The 17411-nt window shown below is 41.3% G+C and overlaps 3 protein-coding genes and 1 long non-coding RNA gene across 9 annotated transcripts in view; 1 reads left to right on the top strand and 3 right to left on the bottom strand.

Annotated features, from left to right (window-relative positions):
- The window catches only part of anxa5b (annexin A5b), a 35440-nt gene extending 34193 nt beyond the window's left edge, over positions 1 to 1247 (bottom strand). For 3 of the 5 annotated variants that reach the window (XR_014531951.1, XR_014531952.1, XM_083532588.1), the window contains exons 1-2: positions 1101 to 1247; positions 888 to 941 (exon numbers count right to left, since the gene is read on the bottom strand). Coding sequence is in view for 2 of the 5 variants with exons in the window: in XM_083532588.1 (XP_083388714.1) it covers positions 888 to 890 (3 nt within the window). In the remaining 3 variants the exon portion in view is untranslated. Of the gene's footprint in view, positions 1 to 883; positions 942 to 1100 lie in introns of all 5 variants that reach the window. The other 2 variants (XM_083532590.1, XM_083532589.1) reach the window with 2 other exon arrangements.
- Positions 1248 to 3642: 2395 nt separating this feature from the next.
- On the bottom strand, positions 3643 to 4259 carry LOC310721580 (uncharacterized protein). The gene is made up of 2 exons (XM_083533371.1): positions 4153 to 4259; positions 3643 to 4122 (listed from the first exon to the last, which is right to left on the bottom strand). The coding sequence occupies exon 2, from the start codon at positions 4060 to 4062 to the stop codon at positions 3751 to 3753; it is 312 nt and encodes a 103-aa protein (XP_083389497.1). The 5' UTR covers positions 4063 to 4122; positions 4153 to 4259; the 3' UTR covers positions 3643 to 3750.
- Positions 4260 to 10341: 6082 nt separating this feature from the next.
- On the top strand, positions 10342 to 13223 carry uchl1 (ubiquitin carboxyl-terminal esterase L1 (ubiquitin thiolesterase)). Of its 2 annotated transcripts, XM_083532256.1 has the most exons (9): positions 10342 to 10482; positions 10590 to 10601; positions 10910 to 11038; positions 11269 to 11404; positions 11668 to 11753; positions 12096 to 12143; positions 12278 to 12347; positions 12678 to 12736; positions 12821 to 13223. In XM_083532256.1, exons 1-9 carry the CDS (start codon positions 10450 to 10452, stop codon positions 12902 to 12904), a joined length of 657 nt encoding a protein of 218 aa, XP_083388382.1. In that variant the 5' UTR covers positions 10342 to 10449; the 3' UTR covers positions 12905 to 13223. The 2 variants fall into 2 exon arrangements, with proteins under 2 accessions (XP_083388382.1, XP_083388383.1); XM_083532257.1 differs by lacking the exon at positions 10590 to 10601 and having other exon boundaries at positions 10381 to 10482.
- Positions 12234 to 17174, bottom strand: LOC310721062. Its single transcript, XR_014531915.1, has 2 exons — positions 16522 to 17174; positions 12234 to 16480 (listed from the first exon to the last, which is right to left on the bottom strand). It is a non-coding gene; the product is annotated as an uncharacterized lncRNA (long non-coding RNA).
- Between the last annotated feature and the right edge of the window lie 237 nt (positions 17175 to 17411).

The raw sequence follows: 17411 nt of genomic DNA, 5'->3' as shown, positions 1-17411 counted from the left end.
CTACTAAAATCGGTGTATGAGTAGATCAGAGACAGTCAGAGATCTGGGCTGAACCACCAGACTTTATGACTATAGCAGCAGTTCTTATATACAAATCTACATCATCATAGTGAGATTTGGGAATCCAGATTGAGGGAATCTTTAGGATATCCATCTGAGAATACCCGTAACAGCTAAAAGTGAGTCTCAAGTAAGCAAAATGGAAAAAACTTATTTTGACACCCAGATTTAAAAGCATACCTTGAATAATACTTAATTTGTGATCTGATACACATTTACTGCTTTGGTAAGCGATTAGATCACACTATACACATGATCTAACCCTAGATAATGCTGACTGGCAGACAAAAGAGGACTTGCAAGAAGACGATTTGCAAGATACCAACAAAGACGAAAAGCAAGAATGAAAGAAGTGAGAAAACCGGCTTCAGTATTTTTTTTGTGTGAGAGTATTGTGTGCTGAACTGGAATGTCAGGCGTCGCCCTTTTTTAACTGTCAAACTAGAGGAGCTGGATGTTTACACGTAGTTTGGGAAGCACCAGGGTTTGTACTCTTTTTTTTTTTTTGGGTACCAATCATGTTATTATAATTGCATGAAGAATCTCAGGGATTTATTTAAATTCAGTAATTTACATACACTCTTTGTAAGGCTTTAAAAAATTATTATTATTAAACAAAAAGACGTATTTGAAATATTGGATAGTCTGCAACAATAATAATAATAAGAAGAAGAAGAAGAAAAAGAAGAAGAAGAAAAAGAAGAAAAAGAAGAAGTGAAAATATAGAATAAAGTTACAGTAAAGTAGGAAGCTTTTAAAAAAGTATGTAAAGCGGTATGATTTCTCTTTTTGTATGCTATTAAAAGTAATACATTATTTTGACTTACCATGTTTTGTTTTTATTATTATTTCTGCTTCACACAATCTGAATCAAGTCAGGTCTAAAAAGAAAAAAAGTGCATAATGTATTATATGATAGTGTCAAACAACACAGTGTATAAGCAGGTAAGAGCTCACCTGCACGATTTCTCGCGATATTTCTGTGAAGCGTGACTGAACAGAAAGCAATGTAGGGAGTTAAATGTGACATGTGCACTTACCAAAAAGTTTTCTGCACTTCCGCGCTGCAGGAGAGAATTAACGCGAGTAAAGCAGGAGAAGAGAAACAGCTCTTTAGACAGCCTTTTTTGGGAACCAGAGCCGCACCCTGTTCACGGCACGAGCTGCAGAGGATTCTGGGTATTGTAGTTTTTTACAAAACTGTAGTTCATGGTCTGAGTTGGAGACGGGTGGAAAAGTTTACACACACTGGGATAATAGAAGCCAAGACGAGCTGGACATTACCGCTCAGACACTATATATATATATATATATATATATATATATATATATATATATATATATATATATATATATATATATATATATATATATATATATATAAACACAATAAGAATGTTTTTCCTGATTTATAGATCAATAAAAAGTTCAATCTGACAAAAATATAAGAATTCACTAATAAGGATGCATATTTTTGACCTTGCTAATAAATGTAACTGACTGAAAACTAATATTAAGATCATGTACTTATCATGATATATCTAACTTCTGTAATGAAGTTTTTACATTTATGGTGACCAAAAAGTGGCACTCATATCATCTAAAAGTGACACATTTTTTGCTTTAGTCTCTATATTAACTTACTTATAGATTTTGCATGTTTGAAGTAACTTAAAAAATCTGTTTTAGTGGACAAATGAGGCTTGCTATTGCTTGCTTGTCTGGATACTAATTGTCTACAAACAATTATTAATAACCAGCAGAAAGTAAGATTCTTAGTGCAATTCAGAAATCTGCAATTGTAGATCAGGTATTCCCATTTTAACTCTTCAGATTTTAGCTCCAAAATGCATTAAAGCACAGGTGGCCTAACTTGTTCAGCTAGTCTTTAGAAGCATCTGAGTCGGAGTTTTCACAGCTCAGTGCTTTACAATTGGAGCTTGAATCCATCAACAATTCTTTTTCATGTTGGCTCAAGTATTTACACTTTTTGACTTTTTGCACATTACACCTTTTGTGCAAATATAAAAGTTATAATTGTGTAAATATTCACTTATGTTGCTGGTATACCTCTAAATTATTTGCCATCAGAATTTACAGTAAGTGCAATTACATTTTCACATGATAAATTCACCTATTCCTGAACATTTGTATGGAAGTATGCTGATGACTACTTATTAGATAACACCAAAAACAGTGTAATGTCTGGAGAAATTTACTTTATGTCAGCACTATTTTAGCAGCATTAGTAAGTATCAGTATTCTGACAATACTCAGGTTAACAGTACTTATGTCAGGGATTCACCTGCCACGCCCCCTTTGGTGGCTATCTATGCCTCCGCTCTCCCTAAAGCTCCAGATTTAACTACGCACACCTGGAGCTCATCATCACTCATGCCTCCACTCTCTCTGGAGCTCCAGGCATAATCTCGCTCACCTGGGGCTCATCATCACTCCTCCCCGCTTCTATATAAGCTCCTCATTCACTCCCAATCCCCGTTCGTTATTTAATGTGTTGGACGCTAGATACTGTGTGAATGGGTTGTTTGTTTTGTAGTATGTTCCATATCTTCCGTTCCGTTCGTACTCCACAATCCCGTACCGGCCGCGTTTCACCTCCCCGCGCATCTCGGGTCAGCTAGCGCACCTCGGACTCTCTCAACCGTAGGACTGCTGTGTGCTTGTGCTTGTGTGTGTGTGTGCGCGCGCGTGTGTGTGTGTGTGCTTGTCTCTCTCTCTCCCTCACACTTGTATTAAAACCCGAGCGAGCTGTACTCCGGCTTCCGCCTTCTGTTTTCGCTCACACCCTGACAGAATAACGAACCCCCGAAAGGGAATATACCAAAAAAATAAAAAAATAGGGAAGGAAAATGATCAGATTACCGTCGTGGTCCCTGCGCGAACCGAACCTCGGAGGTAGGATTCGCTCTGCCACGATGAAGCGGCAGCCAAGCTCGGGGAAAACCCGGAAGTCTGCTGCCTTTCTTGCTCGCTTCTCCGGCGACAGGGCTAAGTGGGGTGGATTTATACGAAGCATCTGTGAATACATGGACTTTTATTCATCCTCTTACCCCACTGAAGCAGACAAGATCGCACTTCACATTTCTCTGCTGTCTGGAGAATCCCTCTCTCTGGCCAGTGAGTTGTAAAAGCGCGTCTGGTGGCAAATTCAGCTCGTGCGCCCGGTTTATCCGGCTTCTCACCAGGGAACTAGGGATGGTCACCGCAGATCTCCACCATCTTTCTCCCGCTACCGAGAGCACGGATCCGCTCCAGTGTTTCCCGAAGAGTTATGTTCTGCACCAGAGTTTCCCGGAGAGCTCCTCTCCGTCCCAGGACCTCCAGGGGATTTCCACCCTGCTCCAGACCCTGTACCAGGCCCTTCAAGATGGCTCTGCTCCGCCCCAGGACCTTCAGGAGATCTCCGCCCTGCTCCAGGCCCTTCAGGATGGCTCCACTCCACCCCAGGGCCTTCAGGAGATCCTAAGCCTGCTCCAGGAAAGAACAGCTCCGTTCCAGGGTTTTCGGGACAGCTCTGTTCCGCTCCAGGGTTTCCAGGACAGCTCTGTTCCGCTCCAGGGTTTCCAGGACAGCTCTGTTCCGCTCCAGGGTTTCCAGGACAGCTCCTTTCCGCCTCAGGGTTTTCAGGAGAGCTCCTTTCCGCTCCAGGACCCCCAGGAAAGCTCCTTTTCACTCCAGGACCCCCAGGAGAGCTCCTTTCTGCTCCAGGACCTCCAGGAGAGCTCCTCTCCACTCCAGGTCTCCACAGAAAGCTCCTCTCTGTCCCAGAGCGTCCCCGAGAGCTCCTCTCTGTCCCAGAGCGTCTCTGAGAGCTTCTCTCTGTCCCAGAGCATCTTTGAGGGCTTCTCTCCGCTCCACAGGGTCTCCGAGAGCTCCTCTCATCTCCACAGAGTCTTCGAGAGCTCTTCTCAGCTCCAGCATGTCTTCGAGAGCTCTTCTCAGCTCCAGCATGTCTCCGAGAGCTCCTCTCAGCTCCAGCATGTCTCTGAGAGCTCCTCTTAGCTCCAAGGTCTTCAGGCGAGCTCAGTTCCGCTCCAAGGTCTCCAAGCAAGCTCAGTTCCGCTCCAGGACCTCCAGGACAGCACCGTTCCGGCCCGGAGCTCCTCAGAACACTCAGCTCAGCCCCAAGGCCACAAAAGAGACATCATGCCGCCGTCTGGCCGCAAAGGGGACGTCGTGCCGCCGCCTGGCCGCGAAAGGGACGTCGTGCGGCCTCCTGGCCGCGAAAGGAACGGCGAACAGCCGCCTGGCTGCGAAAGGAACCGCGAACAGTTGCCTGGTCGCAAGAGGGTCGTCGCACCGCCGCCTGGATGCAAGAAGGAGGTCATATCACCTCCGACCGCCTATGACCGTGGCAGGGCAACCCACGGTTCCCCTGACAGCCCCAGGTTGCTTACAGAGCCATCCAGCAGTGATGTTGCGGTTTTTGATTTCGGTATCTAAGGACATGTTGTCGCTGATTGTGGAGCCCAGGTAGGTGAACTGGTGGACCACTTCAAGTTCGTAATTGTCGATGGTGATGACAGGTGATATATCAACATCTTGGCCCAGCACTTTGGTCTTCTTTAGGTTAATGGTTAGACCGAAGTCTCTGCAGGCCTGGGAGTATCTGTCCATCAGACACTGTAGATCTTGTTCAGTGTGAGAGCTGACTGCTAAAAAGCATGCATCGGCAAAAAAGCATGTCTCTAATGATGATCTCACGCACCTTGGTTTTTGCTCTGAGTCTTGTGATGTTGTAGAGTCTGCCGTCTGATCGTGTATACATATACACCCCTTCGGTGGAATTCACAAAAGCATGTTTTAAAAGAAGGGAGAAGATTCCGAAGAGGGTTGGAGCAAGGACACAACCTTGCTTCATGCCACTTTTGATGTCAAATGATTCTGACGTGCTGCCATCGTACTGGATGGTTGCCTTCATGCCGTCATGAAAAAATCTAATCATGCTGTGAAGCTTCGGGGGGGCATCCGATCTTCAGAAGGATGTTAAAGAGCCCATCCCGACTAACTAGGTCAAAGGCTTTGGTAAGGTCTATGAAGGCAACATAGAGGGGCTTCTGCTGTTCCCTACTCTTCTCCTGAAGTTGGGGAAGGGAGAAGATCATGTCCACTGTAGAACGTTCTGTTCGAAAGCCACATTGAGACTCGGGGTGGACACGTTCTGCCAGCTGTTGAAGGTGCACCAACAGCACTCTTGCATACAGTTTGCCCACGATGCACAAGAGGGAGATGCCTCTATAGTTGTTGCAATCGCTCCTGTCACCTTTGTTTTTGTACAGGGTGACGATTTTGGCATCTCTCATGTCTTGTGGCACACCCCCTTCTCTCCAACACTGACAAAGGATGTTAAATAAAGGCTGCAAAAGGGTGGACTTGCAGTGCCTGATCAGGTCTGGGGGATACCATCATTCCCCGGGGCTTTGCCGCAGGCTAAACTGTTAATGGCCTTACTGAGTTCTGCCAGTGTTGGTTTGATGTCTAATTTTTCCATGATGGGCAGAGGATCGATGACGTCCAATGCTGAGCTGACAACAATGGTCTCTCTGGAGTAGAGCTCTGAATAGTATTCCACCCATCTCTCCATCTGCTTGTTTTTGTCGGTGATCACCTCTCCGCAGCTGGTTTTCAGGGGTGCAGTTTTGCTCTGAGTTGGTCCAAGAGCTTTCTTGATGCCCTCATACATGCCCCTGATGTTGCCTGTTGCTGCTGCCTTTTGAATGTCGTGACTGAGCCCCTGCCAGTACTCATTTGCACATCTTCTTGCTGTCAGCTGTACTTTGCTCCTGGCTGATCTAAGTGCTTTAAAGTTTTTCCCATCTGGTGAGCGCTTATATTCAGCAAAGGCGGCACGCTTTGCTTCAATAACAGGAGTCATCTCAGCAGACTTGGCTTCAAACCAGAGTAATAGTAAATAAGAATAATTTAAAAGATTGAGCAAACATATAAAGAAAACTGTTTTATGAGTGTTTAAATGTGGAACATGATTGAAAATGCGCTGAGGTTTGTAAAAAAAATTTTGTCTTTTTGGTTTTTGTCTTTTCTTAACGGAAACGCTTTTCTGAAGCGTCTTTATATCTATTTTGACCACACCCACCACCCATACCGTAAGTGCATGATTAGACGCACAACACTAAACAAAGTGTGGCTGTCTTAACTGTGACAATACTTAACATTATTTAATGTGATTTAGGTGAAACAGGTAAAGGTGATTAAAAAAACTTTCATATTTATATCATTTCTAAACATTACTAAAAATATGATCACGTTAAAGATAAGGTAATTTTTCGCCGTTCAGAAAGTCAGTCAGGTCCAAGGGATAGCTCGCCTAACTCGAGTTTCAGCAGAAATCAGCTAAAACACAGACAAGTCACGTTTCACATCTCGTGCTTTATTCTCCTGGCAACAGTGTTACTTGCTATACAGAAGACAACTTAAATGAGCAACAGAAATAATAATTATAATAAAAAAATAATAATCATCATCATCATCATTATAATCAGACTTGCACACATGCAGTACTCGTGACAAATGCGGCTGCAGACGTTTCCCAGAATGCTGCTCTGCCCTTAAAGGAGCCACAACATATTTCACCCGTTACAAGCCTTTAGAACAGTCTGTTTTCCTACATGACAACAACCCTTAGCACACAGTCAACACAACACAGAAGTGACTTAGGGACATGTGAATGTCCCAGAGTGGCCCAGCCAAAACCCTAATATTAAACATCTCTGGAGAGACCTGAAGATGGCTGTCAACCAATGATCCCAATCCAACCTAACCCATCTTGAGAGGATTTGCCATGAAGAATGGCAGAAAATCCCCCAAACCAGGTGTGCAAAGCTTGTGTGTCATACCCAAAAAGAATGAGGCTGAAATTGCTGCCAAACGTAGTTTAACAAAGTGCTGAGTAAAGGGTCTAAATAGTGATGTACATGTGCTATTTCAGATTTATTTATTTTAAAAACTTAGACATTACTAGAAATCTGTTTTCACTTTGTAATTATGGAGTACTGAGTGTAGATTAATGAGGAAAACTATTTAATTTTATTCATTGTAGTATCAGGTTGAAATATTGAAGGGGTTCTGAGGTGGAGGTTGGACTGCATCAAGGATTGGCTCTGAGCTCTTTCCTGTTTGCAGTGGTGATGGACAGGTTGACGGACGAGGTCAGACAGGAGTCTCCATGGACTATGATTTTTTTTTTTTATGTTAATATGATCAACATGATATTGTGATTTGTGGTGAGAGTAGGGAGCAGGTTGAGAAGAGCCTGGAGGGGTGGAGGTACGTGCTGGAGAGAAGGGGAATGAAAGTTAGTGGGAGTAAGAGAGAGTACATGTGTGTGAATGAGAGGGAGGGCAGTGGAGTGGTGCGGTTGCGGGGAGAAGGTGCATGAGGTTAAAATACCTGGGGTCGACAGTGCAATGTAATGGAGAATGTGGAGAAAAGTGAAGAAAAGAGTGCAGGCAGGGTGGAGTGGGTGGAGAAGAGTGGCAGGAGTGATTTGTGATAGAAGGGTATCTGTGTGCATGTAAGGGAATGTTTATAGGACTGTGGTGAGACCTGCGATCCTGTATGGTTTAGAGACAGTGGCATTGACTAAAAGACAGGAGGTGGAGCTGGAGGTAGCAGAGCTGAAGATGTTGAGATTTTCAATTGAAGTGACAATGAGTTTATTAGAGGGACCGCACATGTAAAATGTTTTGGAGACAAGGTGAGGGAGGTTCAAATGAGATGGTTTGGACATGTGCAGAGGAGGGACAAGGGGTATATCGGTAGGAAAATGCTGAGGATGGAGCCACCAGGAAGGAGAAAAAGAGAAAGGCCAAGAAGCCGGTTTATGGATGTGGTGAGGGAAGACATGCAGGTATTTGGGGTGAAAGAGGCAGATGTAGAGGACAGTGGGGTATGGAGATGGATGATCTGCTGTGGCGACCCCTAATGGGAGAAGCCGAAAGAAGAAGTCGTCTGCTACAGATCCTAGAAAATGTTGTAGCACAGCATTTAGGCTGGTACTTCAATAGTCAAGTCAAGTCAAGTTTATTTCAACAGACATTGTCTTAAAGCAGCTTTACACAAATCAGTATAACATTCATGAAATGTATCAGTCAGGATTTAGGCCTTATCATAGCACAGAGACAGCACTGATTAAAGTGGCAAATGCCCTGCTAATGGCCTCTGATCAGAGTTGTGTCTCTTTGCTTGTGTTGCTTGATCTTAGTACAGCTTTTGAGAATATTTATTATAATATCCTCCTTTCTAGACTACAAATTGATGTTGAAATAAAGGCAATCAGTTAGACCAGAATGCAGCAAAAAGATCTTATCAGAGCTAGAAAATATGACCACATCACCAATTTTTTAATCAGTCTACACTGGCTCCTAATTAAATCTCAGATTGATTACAAAATACTATTTCTTCTTATTCGGCTGCCCCCATTAGGGGTTGCCACAGTTGATCATCCATCTCCATACCACCCCATCCTCTACATATGCCTCTTTAAAATCAATCATCTGCATGTCTTTCCTCGCCACATCCAAAAACCTCCGCCTTGGCCTTTCTCTTTTCATTCTGCGGGTGGCTCTATCCTCAGAATTATTTTTCCAATATACCTCACCCTTCTCTGCACATGACCAAACCTTCTAAATCTAGACTCTCCTAACTTGTCACTAAAACATCCTACATGTACGGTCCATCTAATAAACTCATTTCTTATCCTGTCTCGACACTCCCTAGGAAAATTGTAGCATCTTCTGTCTTTTTTGTCAGTGCCACTGTTTTTAAATCCTACAACATCTTACCACAGTCAATGTCTCACCAAAGTCCTATAAACTTTACCTTTCAATTTTGCAGATACCCTTCTATCACAAACCACTCCTGCTTCTCCACCCACCCACTCCACCCTGCTGCACTCTTTTCTTCTATTCTCTAACACACTCTTCATTACTTTGCACTGCTGACCCCAGGTACCTGAACTCCTCCACCTTCTCCACCTCTTCTCACTGCAACCGCACCACCCCACTGCCCTCCCTCTCATTCACACACATGTACTCTGTCTTACTCCTACTGACACTACTGCTACTACTACTACTACTAATAATAATAATAATAATAATAATAATAATAATATATTATTATTATTATTATTATTATTATTATTATTATTATTATAATAATAATAATTATTATTATTATTATTATTATTATTATTATTATTAGTATTAGTATTATTATTATAACGACTTGGTACATTAACTTGGGTTCGTCATGAATCGACACAGCTGATCTAATACGATTCACAAATGAACGCGTGATATTATTCGGAAATATTACACAATACCGACATCTACTGGAGGAACTTTGTTGAACGTTTTTTTTTTACGGCAAAAAAGTGTTTGCAGTTAAAATAACAATTTTAACCGATTTTAATCAAAACACACTTTGAAAGTGCTGTAAGTTGTGAGATGGGGCTCCATGACTCCTACTCAGTACATCCAACAGATGCTTAGTCGGATTGAGATCTGGGGAATTAGTTAATACTTAAATAATAAAGCTAATTTAAATCAAATATAATAATAATAATAATAATAATAATAATAATAATAATAATAATAATAACCATCATCATCATTATCATCACTTCAATATTTAAAAATTAAACTTTAATGTCTGAATACTTGAGTTTAAACTTTTAATTTAAATTATTTACTAGTAATGTAAAGAACAAATGTCAGAATGCTTAGAGTTTTTTTTATTTAATGCAATCCTAGTTGTTGTTTCTTTATTAATTATTATTATAATCTGTACCATAATCTCCTTTCTTTGACCAACCATATCATCAAGGCCTAATCTAATATACAAGCCTGGCATTCATATTTAAAATATACAAATGCATTGCTGTTGTTGATAGTATAATAATAATAATAATAATAATAATAATAATAATAATAATAATAATAATAATAATAATAATAATGTATTTGTAATCAGCTTTGTATAGAATTGACCGGATTTATGAAACGACTCAGACGCTTCTGGATGTTCCTGGTAGTTTCTAGAATCATATGACAGTGGACTGTTCTACCTTCATACCGAGGGAGTTGATCTTTTTGCATGACCTTTCCTTTGCTCATTATTGCGTATTATTTGTGGTAATGTAAAAAAGCAACGCGACCCCGGAGTCGTGTTAAAGCCGTGGCTTAAAACCCGGTTCTAGAATAAAAATAAGCGGGAGACATACACCCCTCAGTCTGGGGAAAATGGAAGGTGACGACTCGCTTATCAGCCCCGAGCGCTGGTTCTTTTTGAAAACAGTTGCGCTCGTTACAGCAGGAGGAGGGAAAGAGGAGAGAAAGTCACACTGCGAATATGGAGTGGAAACCGATGGAAATAAACCCGGAGGTTTGTCGATATTGTTAGTGAATGTCGGCTTGATTTGTTGTGACGCTTTTACATTCTTTGGACAAATCATTAACGGTTATTTTATTTGTGTTTTGGTGTCGTTGCAGGTCCTGAATAAGGTAAATAAGCTAAATCATTTCAAAATTCTGTCTGCATTATATGGAACTGTGAGGGTAAAGCTCATGTTCATCAGAGGATGGGCGTTGGCTCGGCTGGAGCAACCAGCTCTGTTACAAAACACTAAAACCGCCAGTTTGGGTGAATGAAAGCGACTTGCCAATATGGGCGTATTGCACCGACTGTCCAATATGGGCGTTGAATTTTCTGTAATTCTTCTAAGTATTTAGCATTACATCATGGATCATGGCCTGATGATGCTGATGTTGATTTCTGGGACTGTGTGTGTGTGTGTGTGTGTGTGTGTAAGGTGCTGAGTAAGATGGGTGTGAAGCCTGATTGGCGCTTTGTGGATGTGTTTGGTTTCGAGGATTATTCCATTGCTGGGGTGCCCACGCCCTGCTGCTCCCTAATGCTTCTCTTCCCATTGACACAACAGGTGAAAAACATACACGCATACATCTTATCTTTTTAAACAATGAATGTGCTGATTTGACTTATCATTGTCAGATGTGTCCACATTGAGGGAAATGTATTAGCTCTTGAAAATAGTGTGTAATAAAGTGTGTCTGTGTGTGTCTGTGTGTGTATGTATGTGTATATATATATATATATATATATATATATATATATATATATATATATATATATATAATATAAAAAAATAAGCACGAGGAGTTTCGCTCCAAGCAGGCGGTTGACCCTTGCAAGGACGTCTACTTTATGAGCCAGACGGTGGTAAACTCCTGCGCGACTGTTGGTTTGCTGCATGCCGTAGCCAACAATCAGGATAAATTCAGCTTCGGTCAGTAATTTGTTCAGTGTACGGTGCTTTTCATATTATGCATTTAATTACGTGCATGGTGGGAGTTTAGTAAAGCTGTCTCTGCTCCAATATTAATTCTGATGTCATTGACACACTTTGCTCAAATGGAGCATTTTGGGGTGGTACTGATACATTTAATTCATTTTTAAATTGCATGGCTGTGATATTTCTTTTCCAGAACTGTCCAGTCTAATTTTGAATAAAAAAAAAAAATAATAATAACCTAAATATTGTCTATCTAGAAGGTGATTCAATCTTGAAGAAATTTCTGGAAGAAACAGCTGGAATGTCTCCTGATGAACGAGCCAAACAGCTGGAACAAAACAAGGTGTTTTTATTTATTTAATTTAAGAAAGGACTAGTCTTTCCACCCTGACTGTCCAGTTGCAGTGTGGGTGGTAGGTGGTGCTCAAGTCACATACAGTATGTAGATAATCAAGAAAATTCTGTAGGTCACTATTTCCAGGGGTTAGTATTATGCAGGTCTGGCTTTAATTTAAACGCATTTTTCAAATGTGGGTTGGGGGTTTATTTATTTATTTTTATTTATTTTTTTTCCCCCCTCTTATTCTTATTTTTGCATTTATAGTATTGTAGTAAAGCAGGCAAGGTCTCTAACTGGTTTTGGTTTACATGTTTTCTTTAAGATTTTAAATGTCACTCTTCACAGGCAATCCAGACAGCTCATGATGAAGTTGCTTCTGAGGGGCAGTGTCTTGTAAGAAACATACACTAGTACAGAGAGTATTTATTGCTTCTCTGTTCAATAGAGTTGTTTTAATGGGTGTTTTTTATTATTTATTTAAAAAATTTATTTCCTCCACTTTCTTTTAAATTCTACTATGAAAACAGCCGGAAGCTGGCCAAGTGAACTTCCACTTCATTGCCTTTGTCAACAAAAATAGTCAGCTTCATGAACTTGGTAGGTTGATACTTTCATTTCATTGATTATCTACATTCAGTATTACTTTCAACCAATACATTTGTCAAGATAATTTTATGATTGGCCTGGTGTTCAACATTGAAGAACACCAGGCCAATCATAAAGTCCATTGTTTAGTCCATGGTTATTAATTAAATGCTGGTTGGTACTAATTTTAAATTGTTTTTAATTTGAAGATAAAGCATATCCTAAATGACATGCATTTTCATTCACTGAGCAACAGGTCATTTGTTTAAAATTTCACCCCACATTGATTAGTTACAATCCCATAGCATATGTTGATCTTTTAACACTATTGTGTGTTTGCAGATGGCAGATTGAAAGGACCTGTGAACCATGGTGCAACAAATTTAGACAGCTTTGTCATGGTACTATCTTCTTCTGAACCAAACTCAATTTTGTGATTTAAAAATTAGTATTGTCTAAGCAACCGAATGTTTCTCCTTTGGTAGGATGCAGCGAAGGTGTGTCGTGAATTCGTGGAGAGAGAGAAAGGAGAGGTGCGATTCTCTGCTGTGGCTCTCTGTAAGGCCTGAACATGAGCGGTGCTCCAGCTGTCTGGACAAAAAGACCACCCCTTCTGTTTGTTTGCTTGCTTGCAAAAGTTGCTTAATTGACATTTCTTGTGTCTGCTTCAGTTTAAAGGAGTTTTCAGCTTTTGATCTTAATGATAACCTCAGATTCTGGATGTAGACTTCACCAGGAAACTTATCTGGTATAGAATACTATGCTAATCTAGCTTAAAGAAGAATAGATGAAATGGAAGTGTTAGTTGGATTCTGTACAGCACAAATGTCTTCTGTTGTGGTTATTGTTCATGTAGTAAAAAATAAAAAAAAATACTGAACAATTCAATGTATGGCTGTATGTCAGTAAAGGGGGTGCAAGACTTAACAATGGTGATATCGTTTGACCCTGAGCTCAGGTTTGTGCAAAACAAAGCATATTGTGCCTGTATGGGTTGTCTCTGGGTTCACCAGTTTCCTCACTCATCCAAAACGTGCTGGTTGGTTGATTGGCAGGTGTGTCAGTTAATTTTTATTTTTATAGGGCTTGTAAAAGCTGCTTTGAGACAAAGTGGTAATAAAGAATGAATAAAATTGTTCTTCATAATTGTAAGATTTTCCTATCTTAGGAAGATTTTCCTATCTAGAAGGACCCAATTCTCTTTTGGGTGGCACAGAATGTCCATTAATAGATGGTTTGATGATTGGTGATTTAAATGCAACTTTTAGTCCTGAGTCATTGTAACACTGACATTTAAGTATAGTCCAAATTCATCCTCAAAGCTCCTGTATTGCTGTATTGGATGCCCAGGCTGTTGAAGTGAAACCATCCTCAGCTGTACAGAGTGGCCTCCAATTGAAGTGTACCCCACTAAAAGGCAGGCTGGGACGAAGCTAACAGATCAAAGGAGAGGAAAAGGAACACTGGTCACTGGTAACTTGGGAGCATATTTAACTCGCACACTCAGAGAAAGAAGAGGAGAGAGAGGGAGACGGAGAGAGAGAGAAATATTGGTATAAGTATACTCATTCTTGTATAAAGGTTAGACACTGTGCAGTTGGGGACTCCAGCAAGACTCACTATAGCAGCATAACTAAAAGGGAGAACCAGAAGGTAACAGACATGAGGGATCTCTGGGATAAGGGACAGCCCACTACACCACTGTCAACAAACCCGAGTGGAGGGACGACAGCATACTAATGTCCCAGTATAACAAACACACTATATCCGTGATCCCTCCAGATCTGCTTTTTTACTTAAGAAAAACCTACCGACAAAAGACTTGACTAAATGTTTTCAGCCTTGACTTACCATACCATACTGTTGCTCAAAGATGGTCAGCTCTTCTCTCAGCCTGGCTTCCACTACTCTTTCACATAACTTCATGGTGTAACCGATCAACTTTATTTTCCTGTAGTTACTGCAGGTCTGCACTGTTGTGTTCTCTTACAATTGAATTGCTATTACTATTTATGTTCACTAGGTGGTATATGCGCGTTAATAGATGTAAAGTGGTGTTAGTGCTAATGTGGGTGAAGTAAAAAAGAAGCGTGGAGATGTTAAGCTACAGCTCGTGTCCTGCCTGCTTATTTATCTAATCCTCTTTCTACATAACAAGTGGCGACAAGGATATTAGGATGGCCCTGCTCTCTCTACAACCACCAGTAGCGTTCCTGGAATGTCCAGGTGAACCGAAACTTTAATTTGATGCATGGGAAAAGTTATTTCAGTACTACTTGCTTGCTATCGGTGGGGAAGAGTTTTCTGCCGAGAGGAAAAGAGCTCTACTGATACACTGTTTGGGAACGGAAGGACAACGGATTTATAATACTTTGCCTCTTACTGCCGATACATTCAGTGGATATTTACAAGCACTGAAACAGTTCTTTTCTCCCAAGCTGAATGTGGTATCAGAGAGATACCGCTTTAGACAACGCGCTTAGGCCACGGTTGAGTCATTACGTTGCTGCGCTCGTGAACTAGTGAAAACATGCGCTTTTGGAAATATTGAGCATGAAATGATCCATGATCAGATTGTGGAAAAAAACATGCATGCCCCGAATCCGCAAAAGACTGTTACTAGAGCCCGATTTAACCCTTGAAAAGACGCTAGCTATTGCAAGACAAATTGAAGCAGCAGTAGCAGACGCCAAGGTTATAGCTGAAGGGGAATCGAAGCAATTTGCAGCAATACAAAAGCAAGAAAAGGCACGAATGCACAAAAATACAAGAGTGAAATTAAAGGAGGACAAGCATGTGAAAGGACAGCAGATGTGTTACCGCTTGTGGTGTCACCTTGCAAATGATAAGTGCTGCCCCGCAAAAGACTGTAAATGTGGAACTTGTGGAAAAGTCAGACATTTCTCAAGGGTGTGTAAATCATCATCAAAATCAGTTAATGAAGTATGCTTACCTGAATTGACAGTTCTTAGTGTGAATGACCGCCATACAGATTATGGAGCCCTAATGGGTACTTTTACCCCTACCCCTACTTTTCTCCCTACAGAGACCTGCACCATTAAGGTGATGGTAGATACAGGGTCTGGTGTATCGATCTTACCGCAACACATCTTTAAAGAATACTTCAGATCATGTGCCCTGTCTTCACCAAAAGTGCAGCTTCTGACTTACTCAAAAAAGAAAATACCTATGCTAGAGGAGAATGGCATAATTGAGAGGATTAATTCCTCAGAGTGGGTTTTTCCCATTGTAGTCTCAAAACGAAAAAACAACACAATTCGTCTGTGCGATCTACGGGAACCAAAAAAGGCTGTGGTACAAGATAGTCATCCTTTGCCACTGATTAAGGATATACTGTCTGAGTTGCAGGAATCAGTGATGTTTTCTTCTCTTGACCTCAAAAATGCATATTACCAAGTACTGTTACATAAGGAGAGCAGAGAACTGACCGCGTTATTTATTAATGAAGGCCTCTACAAGTTCGGTAGAGTACCTTATGTGCTCAGCACCTTCTGCTTTTCAACGCATGATGACCATGATCTTAAAAGGACTTAATGGTGTAGTGTTACTTGGACGATGTGATTGTCCATGGTTCTTTGAAAGCCATTTTCAATACAAACCTTAAGGCTGTTCTAAAAAGGATTAGTAAAGCTGGTCTGAAACTGAACGCAGATAAATGCAAATTCAACTTAACGACTCTTAGCTTTCTTGGATACAAACTCTCAGCAGATGGCCTGTACCCAGATGATGCTTATACTACTGGTATTACAAATGCACCTCCTCCTACTGATGCAGCTACACTACGTTCTTTTCTGGGACTAAGTGCCTGGTACAGTAAGTTTGTGCCTGATTATGCTACTCTCGTTGAGCCAATGAGAGCTTTGCCTCGCAAAAACTGTGAATTTCAATGGACTACTGCAGCACAAGAAAGTTTTGATAAAGTCAAACGAGCAATAGTAGACAGTCTCGCTCTTTCCTTATTCAACCCTAATCACAGCACAATACTTTCCTTTGACGCCTCAGACTACGGTGTTGGTACTGTCTTGACTCAGCTGGATGACACTGGAACGGAAAGAATGATTGCTTTCGCTTCACGCTCCTTGTCCGATGTTGAACGAAGGTACTCCATTGTTGCGAAGGAAGCACTGGCGTGCGTCTGGGCTACAGACATGCGTCTATGGCGTACGTGGCTGTGGGGAAGAAAATTTCTACTGTGCACCGACCATCAAGCTCTTACCACTCTTCTTACAAGCAAAGGGAATAGTCGGGCCGGTTTACGTGTTTCCAGATGGTCTGCACGCTTAATGGAGTTTGACTACGATGTTCAACACAGACCTGGTCCATTGAACAGTGTTGCTGATTGTTTATCAAGATTGCCTCTTACAAGCACGGAACCGGACTATGCTGAACTTATTAAATCTGTTGCTATGATTTCATTTGCTTCCAGCGCAGTCTCCAAAGATGAGTTTCAGTCTGCATGTAACAGGTGCCCGGTGTTCGCTAAATTGCATACCTATCACCATTTACTTTGGCCAAAACACAAAAAGGATGTTGATCCAGACTTACAATCATACTTCCCTATTCGACATGAGCTCTCTGTCATGGATGGATTCCTCATCAGGGGAATGTACCGTCTCTTGGTACCGGAGTCATTACAAAAGAGACTCATAGACCTGGCTCACAAATCACATCAAGGGATAGTCCGTATGAAGCAGTGACTTAGACAACTGCACTGGTGGCCTAAGATGGACAGTCAGACTGAAGCTTTGATTCGAAACTGCCATACGTGCAGACAAAATGACAAATCTGCTGTTACACATGATGCTCCTCTCAATCCTGTTGAATTCGCTTCTGCTGCATGGGAAAAGGTCTCCATTGACATTGTCAGACCATTTAAAACTGCACCATCAGATTGCAAGTACGCAGTAACACTTGTGGATTACTTTAGCAAATGGCCGGAAGTTGCTTTTGTGTCCAGAGTTGACACATCTACTGTTAAGCGGTTCTTGACTACTGTTTTCTCCCGAGAAGGAAATCCAAAAGAGTTGGTCTCAGACAATGGACCTCGGTTTATTT

The sequence above is a fragment of the Silurus aristotelis genome (assembly GCF_946808225.1).
Source record: "Silurus aristotelis genome assembly, chromosome: 27".
Lineage (NCBI taxonomy): Eukaryota > Metazoa > Chordata > Actinopteri > Siluriformes > Siluridae > Silurus > Silurus aristotelis.
The sequence above is the reverse complement of the archived record's forward strand: the minus strand, read 5'-3'. Positions and strand labels throughout refer to the sequence as shown.